The sequence below is a fragment of the Colobus angolensis genome, unplaced genomic scaffold (assembly GCF_000951035.1).
Source record: "Colobus angolensis palliatus isolate OR3802 unplaced genomic scaffold, Cang.pa_1.0 Scaffold262, whole genome shotgun sequence".
Classification (NCBI taxonomy): domain Eukaryota; kingdom Metazoa; phylum Chordata; class Mammalia; order Primates; family Cercopithecidae; genus Colobus; species Colobus angolensis.
The window spans coordinates 4797719-4811022 of record NW_012115844.1 but is presented as its reverse complement, the minus strand read 5'-3'; the positions used below and the strand labels follow the sequence as shown (position 1 = coordinate 4811022).

At 45.2% G+C, this 13304-nt stretch overlaps 1 protein-coding gene across 1 annotated transcript in view; it reads right to left on the bottom strand.

The window, feature by feature from the left end:
- Positions 1 to 13304, bottom strand: part of CLNK (cytokine-dependent hematopoietic cell linker) — a 188651-nt gene that overhangs the window by 89628 nt on the left and 85719 nt on the right. Inside the window, exon 4 of the mRNA XM_011947358.1 lies at positions 3577 to 3605. Coding sequence (XP_011802748.1) covers positions 3577 to 3605 — 29 coding nt within the window. The remainder of the gene's footprint in view (positions 1 to 3576; positions 3606 to 13304) is intronic.

The window sequence follows — 13304 nt, the reverse complement described above, 5'->3', positions numbered from 1 at the left end:
AGAGAGACAGACTCAGTCATCTAGCTCTCTGGGCATTTCAGTTTATTCACTGAACAACAGTTCTTTGATCTGAAGATTATGAGCTAATAATTCGAAGCCACAAATAGTCCAAACTCACAGAAATAGCTACACAGGAAACATTTAATGGGGGTTTGAAGAACAGGCATAATGTTCTCACTAGGTAGGTGGCCCTTGGAAATTTACTTCTGTTCTCTAGTTCTTAATTTCTTCATATGCAAAATACAGTAATGCAATCTCAGACTACCTGAGTCCCCAGGACCTTTAAGTTTTGTTTTCTTTTTCTTTCTTTCTTTCTTTCTTTTCTTTTTTAAATCTGTGCCCAAAGCACAGATATGAACATATCACAAAGTGGTTGAATGAATGGATGCACGAGTGGGTGAATGGTGATAGGGAAGGCAGCTGCCTCCTGTCCTATTCCTTGAGTGCCCTTAGAAATTCAAATGAAATATGGAGACATTTGTTATCTAGAGAATTGAGAACAGCTTCTTGGTGGGAACAGTCTGTATAGTTTTCTTCTTCTCTCTCTCTCTCTCTCTTTAACCCTCAGCCAGCAATTCTAAAGAAGAATGGCCCAGAACTACTTGAATTGGAATCATCTTGTTAAAGGTAGGGATTCCCTGGCTTTACTATATGCCTGCCAAAGAGCTAAACCCCATCGTGGGCTTGAAAATACTCACTTTTAACTGTTGTGACTTTTAACTGTTGTAATTGAATTTTGAAGACAATGTTAATCCTTGGGATGATCTTGGGATGATCTTACCAATCTTGGGATGATTTGAAATCCTGGCTTGTCCCAGAGATTCAACTGTCAATTTTTTTTATTTGCTTCTGTTCACGATTATTCCCAACACCCTCTGGAGAGAACCAGGAGGATGCCAGCCTCCGCTAAATTAATACAGGCATCGCAGCGTCTGGAAATAGCCAGCAGGGGGCATTAGATGCTCACATATTCTATACCTGCCTGTCCTCCCTCGTGTCCTAAAATCCTTATTAATTTTTCTTTTACAAGTAGGAAAAATCAACCTTGAAGACTGCTTTCCTTAGAAAGACTTAAAAGTAAGATTTTCCTGGACAAAATGAAATTTCTTGTCTTTTAAATCAAATCAGCCAATATCTATCTTCATCAATGTTTTTATTATATGTGGAGGCTTAAGACAGAAGGATCCACTTTCTAAACAGGGCCATCTTTTCCAGTTACATTCTTCATTTAGGGCAAGGAGAAAAACTCAGGAGTTTATTTTATGGAAAGCATTGCACTGTTCTGTGTGTATCAGCCTCTGAGAAGGTATTGACCTTGACAGACTCTCCCAGTTTGAATATGTGTCTGTCTTCTCCAGGCTTGGAATCGTTTCCTAAAGAATATTTTCTGATAGATTGGTTTTAGCATACAAAAACATGTGCTACTGTAGAAAATTATAAGCCACAGATACGCAAAAAGAAGGGAATAAAAATTACTATAATGTTACCATAGCAAGACGAATCATACAAGTATACAAATATTTGATTATAGTCAAATCACTCATACACACACACACACACATAATCACACACACCACCCATCATCGATTTATAGTTTATAAATGTACAATCACTCTGTGTATACTATTTTTCCCTGCTTTTTCACAAAATCACATGCTATCAACATATCCATGACAATGAATATGCTTCAACATCGTCATTTTAATGATTCCCTAGTATTTTCTCACAGGAACGCCCTCTTCTGCTTTCAAATGATCCCATTGTCAAAAATGCGAAACAACTTGAAGTATCTCGGAATGTTATCAAACCACCGTGGTGCACAGTCTGTTTTGTAAATCCTCGTGCGTATCTTAATTAGATCAGATCTGCTGTACTTTAGTAGACATTTGTAGTGGTTCATAAGTATGCCTAGGCCAATTCATAAGTATGCATAGGTCTGCTGGGCTGCTATTTCTTTTCTTTTGTTTTTGAGACGGAGTCTCGCTCTGTCACCCAGAGCACCCAGGATGGTGTGCAGTGGGGCATTCTTGGCTCACTGCAACCTCCGCCTCCGGGGTTCAAGCGATTCTCCTGCCTCAGCCTGCCGAGTAGCTGGGACTACAGGTGCCCGCCCCCACGCCCAGCTAATTTTTGTATTTTTAGTAGAGATGGGGTTTCACCATATTGGCCAGGCTGGTCTCGAACTCCTGAACTTGTGATCCGCCTGCCTTGGCCTCCCAAAGTGCTGGAATGACAGGCGTGAGCCACTACGCCTGGTCTGGGCTATTATTTTGAACAGACTGGGAATGTCGTGATTTGCTGCTAAGTGTTTCTGGTAAGGTGTAGGTTCGAGTGTGTATGAGCAGACCTGGGCCGTTTTATCTCAAGGGACTTTTGTGGGGTTTCGATTTGTTTTGTTTTTCCTACTGGTGTCTCTAGATTGTTGTTAAGAAATAGAATGCCCATCTGTCCATTTCTGTCTGTCTTAACCAAGGTGGGGAGCAAGATGGGAGGAAGAGGGTACAGGTAGGTGGAGCTGGCCGCTCTGTTTTACCTGTGTGCTTTATGATTCACCAGTTGCCAAAGCACATCAGATAAGCCACTTCATTCCCAGGTACCACCCCCTTAGAATATTCTCTACCTTCCAGGATGCCAGTGCAGGATGGGAGGGGTGAGAGGTGCCTTTGATACTAAAGACCCCAACACAATTTGGTATCATCTACCTGGAGAGAACACAACCTTGGTTAGGCCTGACTGGGAAGTTGAATGAAAACATTTTCTGTAGTGGGATTAAGGCTGGGTGCTCTCTCCCTATGTGAACTCATATTTCCTGCTTTCACTTTTGCTTTTTGCCCAGTTCTCCTGGCTGATGGGTGGGACACGCTAAGGGCTGGTTATGCACTCCAACATGCTCTATGATGAAACTTTCAAATGCCTTTGCCGAGTACATAACTCCTTAGGACTCCATCACTTCTTTGCGTGCTTCCTCTGGACAACGTCTCAATTTTCCTGCCTCATTCCAGTCATTCTATCTAGACACCAGCTTTCTAGGGAAGTTCTGTGGGACTTTCCCTGAAATAATAACCTTCCCCGATGAATAGTGCATACTTTTACTTAAGCTTTGATGGGCTCCTGTTAAGTGCCTAGTACCAGAAAAGAGGCTATGAAGAGAGATACAGGAGAAGCATCAAAGACGGCTTTGAACCATTCATTCTTTCCACCCATGTTTTGGGGGTAACCAATTCTATAGAATTTAGTTGAATGAATATTAGTGAGTTGCCATAAGACTGGCACTGAGGTAGACTTATACCCATTGCACAGATGAAGGAACTCAGGCTCAGAAAGATCTGTGCTCCACGCAAAGCTGCATAGCTAAGTAGAGAGCCAGGATTCCCATCCATCCAGCCAGTTTCCAAAGCTTGCGAGAGTCACAGATCAGGCTGTACCCTGGGGCAACTGGAAGGAATGGCAGTGGCTAATGTCACTTCGAATAGGCCATAGTTTTATTGAAATAAAAACAAAAAAGAATGGAAATAACAGCCCAACAGACTCATGCTGACATTCCCATCGCTTAGGTGATAGAGAGCCCCGACTCACCTGTTTCACTATTGCGATGAGGCCATGACCTAGGGAAGAAAAGAGAACCAAGTTAAGTGTCCACTGCTGCACTTCCACCAATCCCCTGCATATGAACAGGCAGTCATCAAACGTCATTGTACAAGTCAGCCTCTGAAGCTGCTTTACGTATGTACTATTATAGACCTGAAGTCACATATTATTCTATTATACACAGAAATACTGTACATATTTCTATTTTCTAGAAAACAACATGTAGAAGAAAATAAAAATGGACACTGCGGGTTATATTTTGGTTATTCTCATGTACATAGCTATATACATACCTGAAGCTGTACGCATGCATTTAAACACATATAGGTATTGTCAAATCAAGCTTAGCCCAAAGTTGCCTCCTTACATATTTTAAGTTCTGCCTAAAGATTTCTCCATACATTTTGAACTATAAAAAGTGGAGGTGTAAACAGACAATAGCCTATCGTTGTGGCAATCACTGAGTTTTAGCCGGTCAAATGTAGCCAACTGTTGGAACTATGTTCAAATCAGGCAAATGCCGAGCTGTAACCCATCTAGCTGTTTCTGTACCTCACTTCCATTTTCTATACATCATTTTCCTTTTTCTGTCCATAAACCTTCTTCCACCACATGGCCGCACTGGAGTCTCAGAGCCTCCTCTGGCTGGGAAGGCCACCCGATTCTCAAACCATTCGTTGGTCAATTAAGCTCCTTTAAATTTCATTCGGCTGAAGTTTTTCTCTTATCCGTATCAATATAAAAGAGCCCAGCATGGTGGCACACACCTGCAGTCCCAGTTCCTCAGGATGCTGGGGTGGGAGGATCACTTGAGCCCAGGAGTTCACATCCAACCTGGGCAACATAGCAAGATCTCTTGAAAAAATAATAATATAAAAGAATGTGTAGGATTTTGACGTTACAAATATATTCTATATCTTCTAATGTTATTAAAAAACAAGATGTTGATTATCTACCTCAGTGGTTCTCAACCATTTTGGCATCAGGGACCAGTTTCCTGAAAGACGGTATTTCCACAGACGGGGGCTGGGGATGGTTTCAGGATGAAGGGAAGAAATTGTTCTACCTCAGATCATCGTGTATTAGTAGGATTCTCACAAGGAGTGTGAACCTAGATCCCTCCCATGTGCAGTTCATGGGAGGGTTTGCACTCCCATGAGAATCTAATGCCACTGCTGATCTGATGGGAAGCGGAGCTCAGGCGATAATGCTCGCTCGTCCACTGCCCACCTACTACGGTGCGACCCACGTCCTAACACACCACAGACCAGTACCGGTTTGTGACCCAGGGGTTGGGGACCCCGATCTACATGATATTTTTAAGGGGCATTTAGGTTCTTGCTAGTCCTAACTTTGTAAAATGGTGTTGCCATGTGTATTTAGCATTTAAACCTTATCTCTGAATCTTTTTTTTTTTTGACATAGTCTCGGTCGCCAGACTAGAGTGCAGTGGCATGATCTCACCTCCCGGGTTCCAGCAGTTCTCCTGCCTCAGCCTCCTGAGTAGCTGGGAGTACAGGTATGTGCTACCAGGCCAGGCTAATGTTTGTATTTTTAGTAGAGACAGTGTTTCACGATGTTGGCCAGGCTGGTCTCGATCTCTTGACCTTGTGATCCACCCACCTCGGGCTCCCACAGTGCTGGGATTACAGGCTTGAGCCACCCCGCCCGGCTTGGATCTTTCTATAGAGAGATGTTATCAAGCACAATGAAGGGGTCAAATAACGTGAACCCTCTCGGCCCCTTGTTGCATATTATTCAGAAGCTTTCTGGAGGAGCTGCGCCAATTAATAATAATTTATATTCTTATGCATGGAATGTGAAGAGCTCGTCTCACTGTGTCTCACCACCATTAAATCCATACCTTATAACCACTTTGCCTACATGGCACTTGATTCCTCATTTTACCCATTTCATTTCCTTGATGACTAGTGAGATTGAATTTCTTTTTTCCCAAAAGGTTTTGGGCCATTTATGTGTCTTCTTTGGTAAGTTATATGTACATGTCTTTGCCCATTTTTTTCTTTCTTTTTTTTTGAGACAGAGTGTCGCTCTGTTGCCCAGGCTGGAGTGCAATGACACAATCTTGGCTCACTGCAACCTCCACCTCCCACACTGGGCTTTTTGTATTTTTAGTAGAGACAGGGTTTCACCAGGTTGGCCTGGCTGGTCTCGAACTCCTGACCTCAGGTGATCTGCCCGCCTCGGCCTCCCAAAGTGCTGGGATTACAGGTGTAAGCCACTGCGCCTGGCCTCATTTTCTGACAAGGTCTTTGCACAGCCACAATGCAACCATTGGATGGGATCCTTTTGGAAACGCTTTTTCCCTAGGTTTTGGGCTTTTTTGAAAAGCCCCGAGGCAGTGGAAGGCTCTTGAGGACGCTGCTTCCATGAGCTGACTTATTTGTGCCTTTAATAATCCCAGGCCTTTGCATTACAGCTTTCCTCCAAGGCACTCAAAGTGCGTCACAGGAGCAATTAATTGAACATCGCAACACATGCCAGGTGTAAATATTTATGAGGTCTCTTCGGTGTCTGGGACGTTGGGCACAGAATAGTGAAGCAGTAAGATGTTTGTAACCAGGAGACCACGGTCTGTAAGTTGAGTCTGACTTCAGTGTACCTTACTGCCTTCTGTTCACCATTTTAAACGAAATAACCCATGGGCTCGCTCTTATCGCCTCAAATTTACAGAATAGGAAATGGGGTATTCAGAGGGCTCTACAACTTGCCCAGTCCACAGAGCCTCTAAGACTGAGGGATTTGACACCAGCCTATCCGCCTCTCCGGTCCCTACTGTCTCCCTTACCCCAGGCCTATAGGAAATGGCAAGTCCTGCTTAGGAGGCACCGTGCAGCTGCGACCTCAGAGCCCTTGTGGTTAACAGTTGGCGCCCTTTCAAGCTGCCGGAGGTTCTGCAGAAATTAACAGTAAATCAGCCAGTGAGGAGCAAATCATTTATCGGGGGCCTGACTGCTTTCTCTTGACACTTTAAACATATGGCCTCTTCTCTGGTATCTTGGTCTTTGATTAAGGCCTCAAAAGGCTCCCAGGACTTGCAACTCATGACATGGGGAAATGGAAATGATATGTTTCTGTGATTGTGTACAGTGAGCTTAATGTAAGCGTGGCAAGCCATCCCGTTGATCGGAGGCAGAGCCTCCAGCGCAGGCGGCTGGAGCTCGAGAATTTCTAATAAAAGGCAAACTGTTCCTGAGATTCCAGAAGGAACTTTGACTTCTAAATTAGGGTTCTTGTTATCTTCCAACCCTGGCCTTACCTGGTTTTAGAATCAAAGACAAACTGGCGCTAAAAAGCATGTTGGAGATAATGTTGTCCAGTTCGTTAGCTTTTTAAATGGGAGAACTGGGGCCTAGAATGGCTACCAGATTGTTCCTAGTCTCAGACACTTGGAGGCAGAACTGAAGCCTTCTGGCATCGAAAAAGAGTGGCACCAAATAGAAAATAAAATAACCTGTATTTGTAAGCACCTGTTTGGGCACTGAGGTAGGTTCAACTCTGGCTGGTAGGCATTTTTTTTATGGTCTGTTCAACCCATTTACATTCATTTTCACAATTTTTAGAATGTTCCTATTTACTTATTCTTTTTAACATACAAAAAGCTGTACATAGTTAATGTGTATAACTAGATGATGAGTTTGGATATAAGTATATACTTGTGAATTTGTCCATTCACAGTGTTACATGATACTGCTTTTATGGTACATCTAAAATAGTCAAACTCATAGAGGCAGAGTGGAAGGGTGGTTGCCAAGGGCTAGGCAGAGGAGAAAATGAGGAGATATTAGTCAAAGAGTACAAAGCTTTGGTTAGACAAGATAAATAAGTCCTCAAGATATACTGGACAGCATAGTGCCTACGCCTAACGGTACTATATCACATAATTGCATTTTTGCTAAGAGAGTAAATCTTATGTTAGTTCTTCTTGACATACACACACTTAATCATAATAATAAGTAAAGAGGATGGGAGGAAATTTTGGAGGTGATGGGTAAGTTTAAGGCATAGACTTAGGCTGTTAGGCATTTCCAGCTCCACTCTGCAGATTGCAGCTAAAACTTAGACGAGTTCAGTAACTTGCCTGAAGTGGCACAAGCAATCGGCAGGGCTGGGATTTGTCCGACTCCCTCCAAATCCCTTCTTATTTACAAGCCTATAGCAGCAACGTAGACCGCAGAGTTCTCTTGTCTGGGAGCTTCCTCCCAATTGTCAAAGCTGTCTGAAAGTGGCTTATCTGATCCACTCTGCCTCTCAGTGGGGCTCCAGAGTAATGGTGCTCATTCATATGTCACATCCTCCGGGATTATGTACCCTGGGGCTCTCCGTGCGTCAATGCAAGCCAAGTGAATTAGCAGAGGAAGCATCAGCCAAACAGGGAATGGTGTTGTTATTCCAGCTGAGCCTGCTGCTGTGAGCCAGAGAGCTGCAGAAACAAAGCGGGGAGGGAAAAGAGGAAGGCTGGGACCAGCCGCCTAGGGTCTGGGAGGGAGGGGATCAGGGGAGATGGCCCGCACACCATAGTTTTGTCTAGATGGATTGTGGACATTGTCTTGACACAAGCAACGGATGAGCTATCTGAAAGGACTCCTGTGTTAACACTCTGCAACTTGACAGCCCAGGGTGATTAATGAATGGAACTGCTAGCAAACTTCATGGAGATTTGATGTTCTCTATCTGTGCTCGAGCAAGGCCCATGTGTTAGCAAGCTGCCTTTTGCCAGGGAATTACAAGGATGCACCCCGGCTGCCTTTTGTCAACAGCATCCATAACACGGCCACGTGCAAGCGGGCCACAGCTGGATGGTGTTATAACTTGGCATCCACCCTTCTGCCTTCCCTAGCTCTGCTCCCCTCCACAGCTGGGCCTAAAGAAAGCAATTTTTCCTTCCTTTCTATTTCCGGTGTGTGTACGCAGGTGTCAACACTGTCACAAGAAAGTGTGTGGCACAGGAAATGAACAAAACTGACCTTTTGAGGTCTGTGTTTTTTAATATTTAAAGCTCATTACAAGTACAGATTTTAAATTCTGGATTATTTTTAATTTGTAATACTTTTAAATAAATTAATACACGTCATAATTTTTAATTTTTAAAGGCTACTAAAGTAAACTCCTACTCCTCTTCCACTTTTTTCTCTCCTGCTGCCCAGCAGAACTGGCTGTGATGAAGTAGACAGGGCGTGCTTGCCTTCTGCTTATCCATGGGAACAGAGTTTGGATGGTGTGTTATTCCAGTCCCATAGAGAGGGATTTGGTTCTATCTCCAGGGTCAAGCTCCTGGCATGGAGATGAATCTTTCTTTGCCTCCTCGAGTGTGGTATGCAGTCCTTTGGGTCTCCCCAGGCACCGACTACTAGTCCAGAATTCAGCGGCAACACCCTTGGGAAATGATGAGGGTGATTTCACACTGCCAGCCTTCTCTCTCTCTCCCAAACCTCTGAAATTAACTGGTTCAGCTCACATCTCATTTTAAGTTCGTCCCCTGAAATTAGAAGGCGACTCTAGAATAAGACTCTCTAATTTTTGAAAGACAACTTGTACTTCTAAGAGTTACTCATTTTAAATATAATCTAGATAAAAACAAGGAAGGACGGAAAGTTTCTGCATTCATCACCTTCTTCCCTCTAGTTGAATGTCTGCCCTGCATCTGGAACTGGGCACTGTGATTTCACTCAAACCTCATAGCAGTGCTTGGTAGAAAGCATCTTTATCTCAATTTTAGGGCCATTGTAAAATATCACTAGTGCCAAAAGGGACATTCAACACCATAAATGAGCCCTTTAATTTTGCAGATGGATTAGCTGAGGTTAGCCCCCTTGGGAGTCCCACCGAGCCTGTCTGATGATACATCTCTCCTTCCTTTGTCTCCACCACTCAAAGGTGGAGCGTTTGCATCATGGAGCTGTGGGGACTATGGTTTGGAAATGCAGTGTGCTCAGAGAGTAGGGAATCTGGAGGGATGAATGAGCAAAGCCTCATCCTAGAGGTCGTGTGGACGTTTGCAAGAATAAAGAATGCTTAGAACTGTGTCTCACAGAGGTAACATAGGAACACACAGCATTGATTTGAGAGAGAAGGAGTGGACTCTATAATATCTCAGGGAATAGGTAGTGATGGCCCGGAGAGACTATTTTTCTTGTTTCCCATGTGGCCACCGATGCCCTCTTCTCCTTACCTGGGCACATCCCTGGTACCTATGTAATGGAATTCACACTGACATAACTAGAACAGATTGCAACTGGAATTCTCAGACTGCCTACCCTGAACCTCTAGCTTCTCAAAGGGAGGCCTGGTGCCTAATACGGTGCCTGGAGCATGTGCACCCCAACATGGTGCTGACTGGGTAAGAGTGAGTGAACGCGTAAGTGAATGAATGCTACAGGCACATGCAGAGGGAAGCATAGAAAAGAGGGCATCGCAAAGCGAGATGGGCCAAAGATACACTGCAGATCATGTCTGGGTCTATAGGCTGACGTGTCCTATCCCGACAAGGCCAAATGGAGTGCCTAGCATGTAGTAGGAACCTATTCCATGTGTGTGCACAAGTGCCACTTAAATTCCCCTGGAATCGCTTGTACATTTTCAAGATTAGAGATTGGAGAGCCCTCTCAATCCAGATGAAATTCACCCTGAGATGGAATCAGGCCAAGACTCTTTTTAAATCAGTGAATCCATGGGTTCATTCTTTCTGGAAGGCATTCCCGATTGGTTTCAAGAATTCTCCTCTTACCTATTTTATTTTTATAAGAAATATCTGGGGCATGCAATTCCCTGAAGGGGACCTGGGGAAAACAGTGGAAGTGTTTGGTGCCACTCAGAACTCTCATCAAGCTCATACCCCCAAGACCCTCCTGGCTGAGTGAGGCTCCCACCTCCTCAGAACCTGCCCTGCTGGGGCCTGTCCCTCCCTCCTCTGAGACACTGTGGCACTTCTTGCTCAAATCATGCATTTAGTAAATCTAGAAGATGACATTTAATTATTAGTTTATTATTTAAATCTCATATTGTAAAACCTTACTTGTGTTTTTTTCTTTTCCTTAATTTTATTTTAAGTTCTTTGGGGGCAGAAAACATGTCTGTATAAGCTATAGTCCTGTGCCTATAAGCTATAATGCTTCCAACACATATTAAAAAATGAAAACAAAAATATTTGACATTCTGATGGGTTCTGCAGCAGACAAGTAGAGTAGCAGGATGATTTGCCAGACCTGTTTTAGCTCAGACATTCCTCTAGTGGGCAGAGCAGCTCCTGAAATCCCTTCATCCACTCTCTGAGCCTCCACCACTTCCCCACTTGGTCTCTGTCTTCTTCCTTCTTTCTCTATCCTTCTTTCCCTGTTAAAGTTTCTTTTTCACGTCTGTTTAAATATCTGGTAAGTGCCAGGCATCATAGGAGGCTCTCGGTATACTACAGATCAACAGCGTCCTAGGGTTATCCATAACACAAGACCCTGAGGTTCTGCCTTGATTCTCCCTTCTTCCTCCTCCCCCATCAGCCAATGTTTCTCGAGCATCTACTCTGTTGCTTATTTATTTATTTGTTTGTTAGTTTCTTTTGAGGTGGAGTCTCACTCTATCGCCCAGGTTGGAGTACAGTGACGCAATCTCAGCTCACTGTAACCCCCGCCTCCCAAGTTCAAGGGATTCTCCTGCCTCAGCCTCCCTGGTAGCTTGGATTACAGGCACCCACTACCATGGCAGGCTAGTTTTTGTATTTTTAGTAGAGATCAGGTTTCGCCATGTTGGCCAGGCTGGTCTGGAACTCCTGACCTCAAATGGTCCGCCCATCTCAGCCTCCCAAAGTGCTGGGATTACAGGCGTGAGCCACTGCGCCCAGCCTGAGCATCTACTCTGTAGGAGCCCTTTGGGGACAACTCCCAGAAAGCCAGTGAAGCACATTTTCTTCTCTGCATCCTCTATGAAATAATCTAGGACCTGTCCCAAAGCTCTCTGCTTGTGAGACCTTTCAGGGCGGCACTCTGCCTTCTGCATGTTGAGGTGGGCCACAGTGAGAAGTGTGACCCTTATGGCTGTCTCAGTGCTCCAGAGGCTCAGGGCAGGCAGGGCAGACCAGAGCAGCCAGGAGAGCAGGCCGCTGTTGTGGCCAGCAGGTTCCTGGGCTTGCCTGGCTGAAGGGGCCCAGTAGAGGGCCTCCTGGTTCACCGAATAGAAGAGGACTCCAGGCGGGGCACGGGGGCTCACGCCTGTAATCCCAGCTCTTTGGGAGGCTGAGGTGGGTGGATCACTTGAGGTCAGGAGTGCGAGACCAGCCTGGCTAATATGGTGAAACCCCGTCTCTACTAAAAATACAAAACTTGCGGGGTGTGGTGGCGGGCGCCGGTAATCCCAGCTACTCAGGAGGTCGAGGAACAAGAATCGCTTGAGCCTGGGAGGCGGAGGTTGCAGTGAGCTGAGAGAGCGCTACTGCACTCCAGCCTGGGTGATAGCATGAGATTCAGTCTCAAAAAACAAAAGAAAACACAACAAAAAACCCAGAAAACCAAAAAGAGGACTCCAGTCTCCAAAGGATGACGATTGGGCCTCATGGGCCCTGAAAAATTACGGCTGCCTGCACTTTGCCCCCCTGGATCTAACTATTGCTGCAGGTGCTAGTGGCAGAAAGGAAGAACTCCATAGCCGATGAGGTGATGAATGGGAAAGGTCTGAATGTGGATAGTGCGGTGACACTGTCCTAGCAGCACTGCCAAGAGTAAAGGTAGGAAAGGAGACTAGTGCTTGGAAAGTGAAGACGTGGATTAGAACCTTGGTGCCGCTGCTCACTAGAGAGAGGACTTGGCAAGCCCTTCAGCTCCCTGGTTGATCGATCCTGTGTACCTCCTGTTCCCTAGGGCCTGTGTCTGCGTCTGTCATTGTGCATGGCATGGGCTTATGGTCTGTTATGTATGTACTTTATAGTTCCACACCCATTCTTCTGCTTCCCACCAGATACTGAGCATGCTGGTGTCAGGGACTATGTCTCGTTCATCTTTGATTTTTCCAGTGCCCAACAAAGAGAACTTAAGGAGGTTAATGGAAGGGGTCAGACATTTCCCCAGTGGGGAAACAGCTCCTGCATCCACCATTTTTCCAATCTCCCCCCACCCTCTGCCTCCCATCTTCCTCCCTCCACCCCACTCACTGTCACTCAGTGAGTAGGAGCAGAGCAGAATTCAAGCCCAGGGGCCTCTCACTCCACTTGGAAGCTTACACTCCTGGTAACCATGCTTCCATCCGAGGTTCTTTAACATGAGCAAACATCGGCACCCCCAGGGAGGGCTTATTTCAACACGGTTGCCGGGGCTCCAACACTTGCCCTTCCGGTGCAGTAGGCCAGAGTCTGGGAATCAGCATTGCTAAGTTCCCAGATGATGCTGAAGCTGCTGGTCCCAGGCCCATGCTCTAGGAACCGCCGCTACCAGGCCTCCTTGATGTAGATGTGGCTGTGCTTTCCAAAAGGGCTGGGCACATGCCCCTTCCTCATGGTGGGGAGATTTGACAGGAGCAGATTAGTGAGTCATCAGAATAGAAATCTACATTCATATGTATATGCTGACATATACATGTAAATAAGAATATACATATACATATATATACATGAGACAGTTTTGATCACTTAGAACCCAGAGCTGGGCCCGTAGTGGCTCAAGCCTGTAATCCCAGCACTTTGGGAGGCCGAGACGGGTGGATCACGAAGTCAG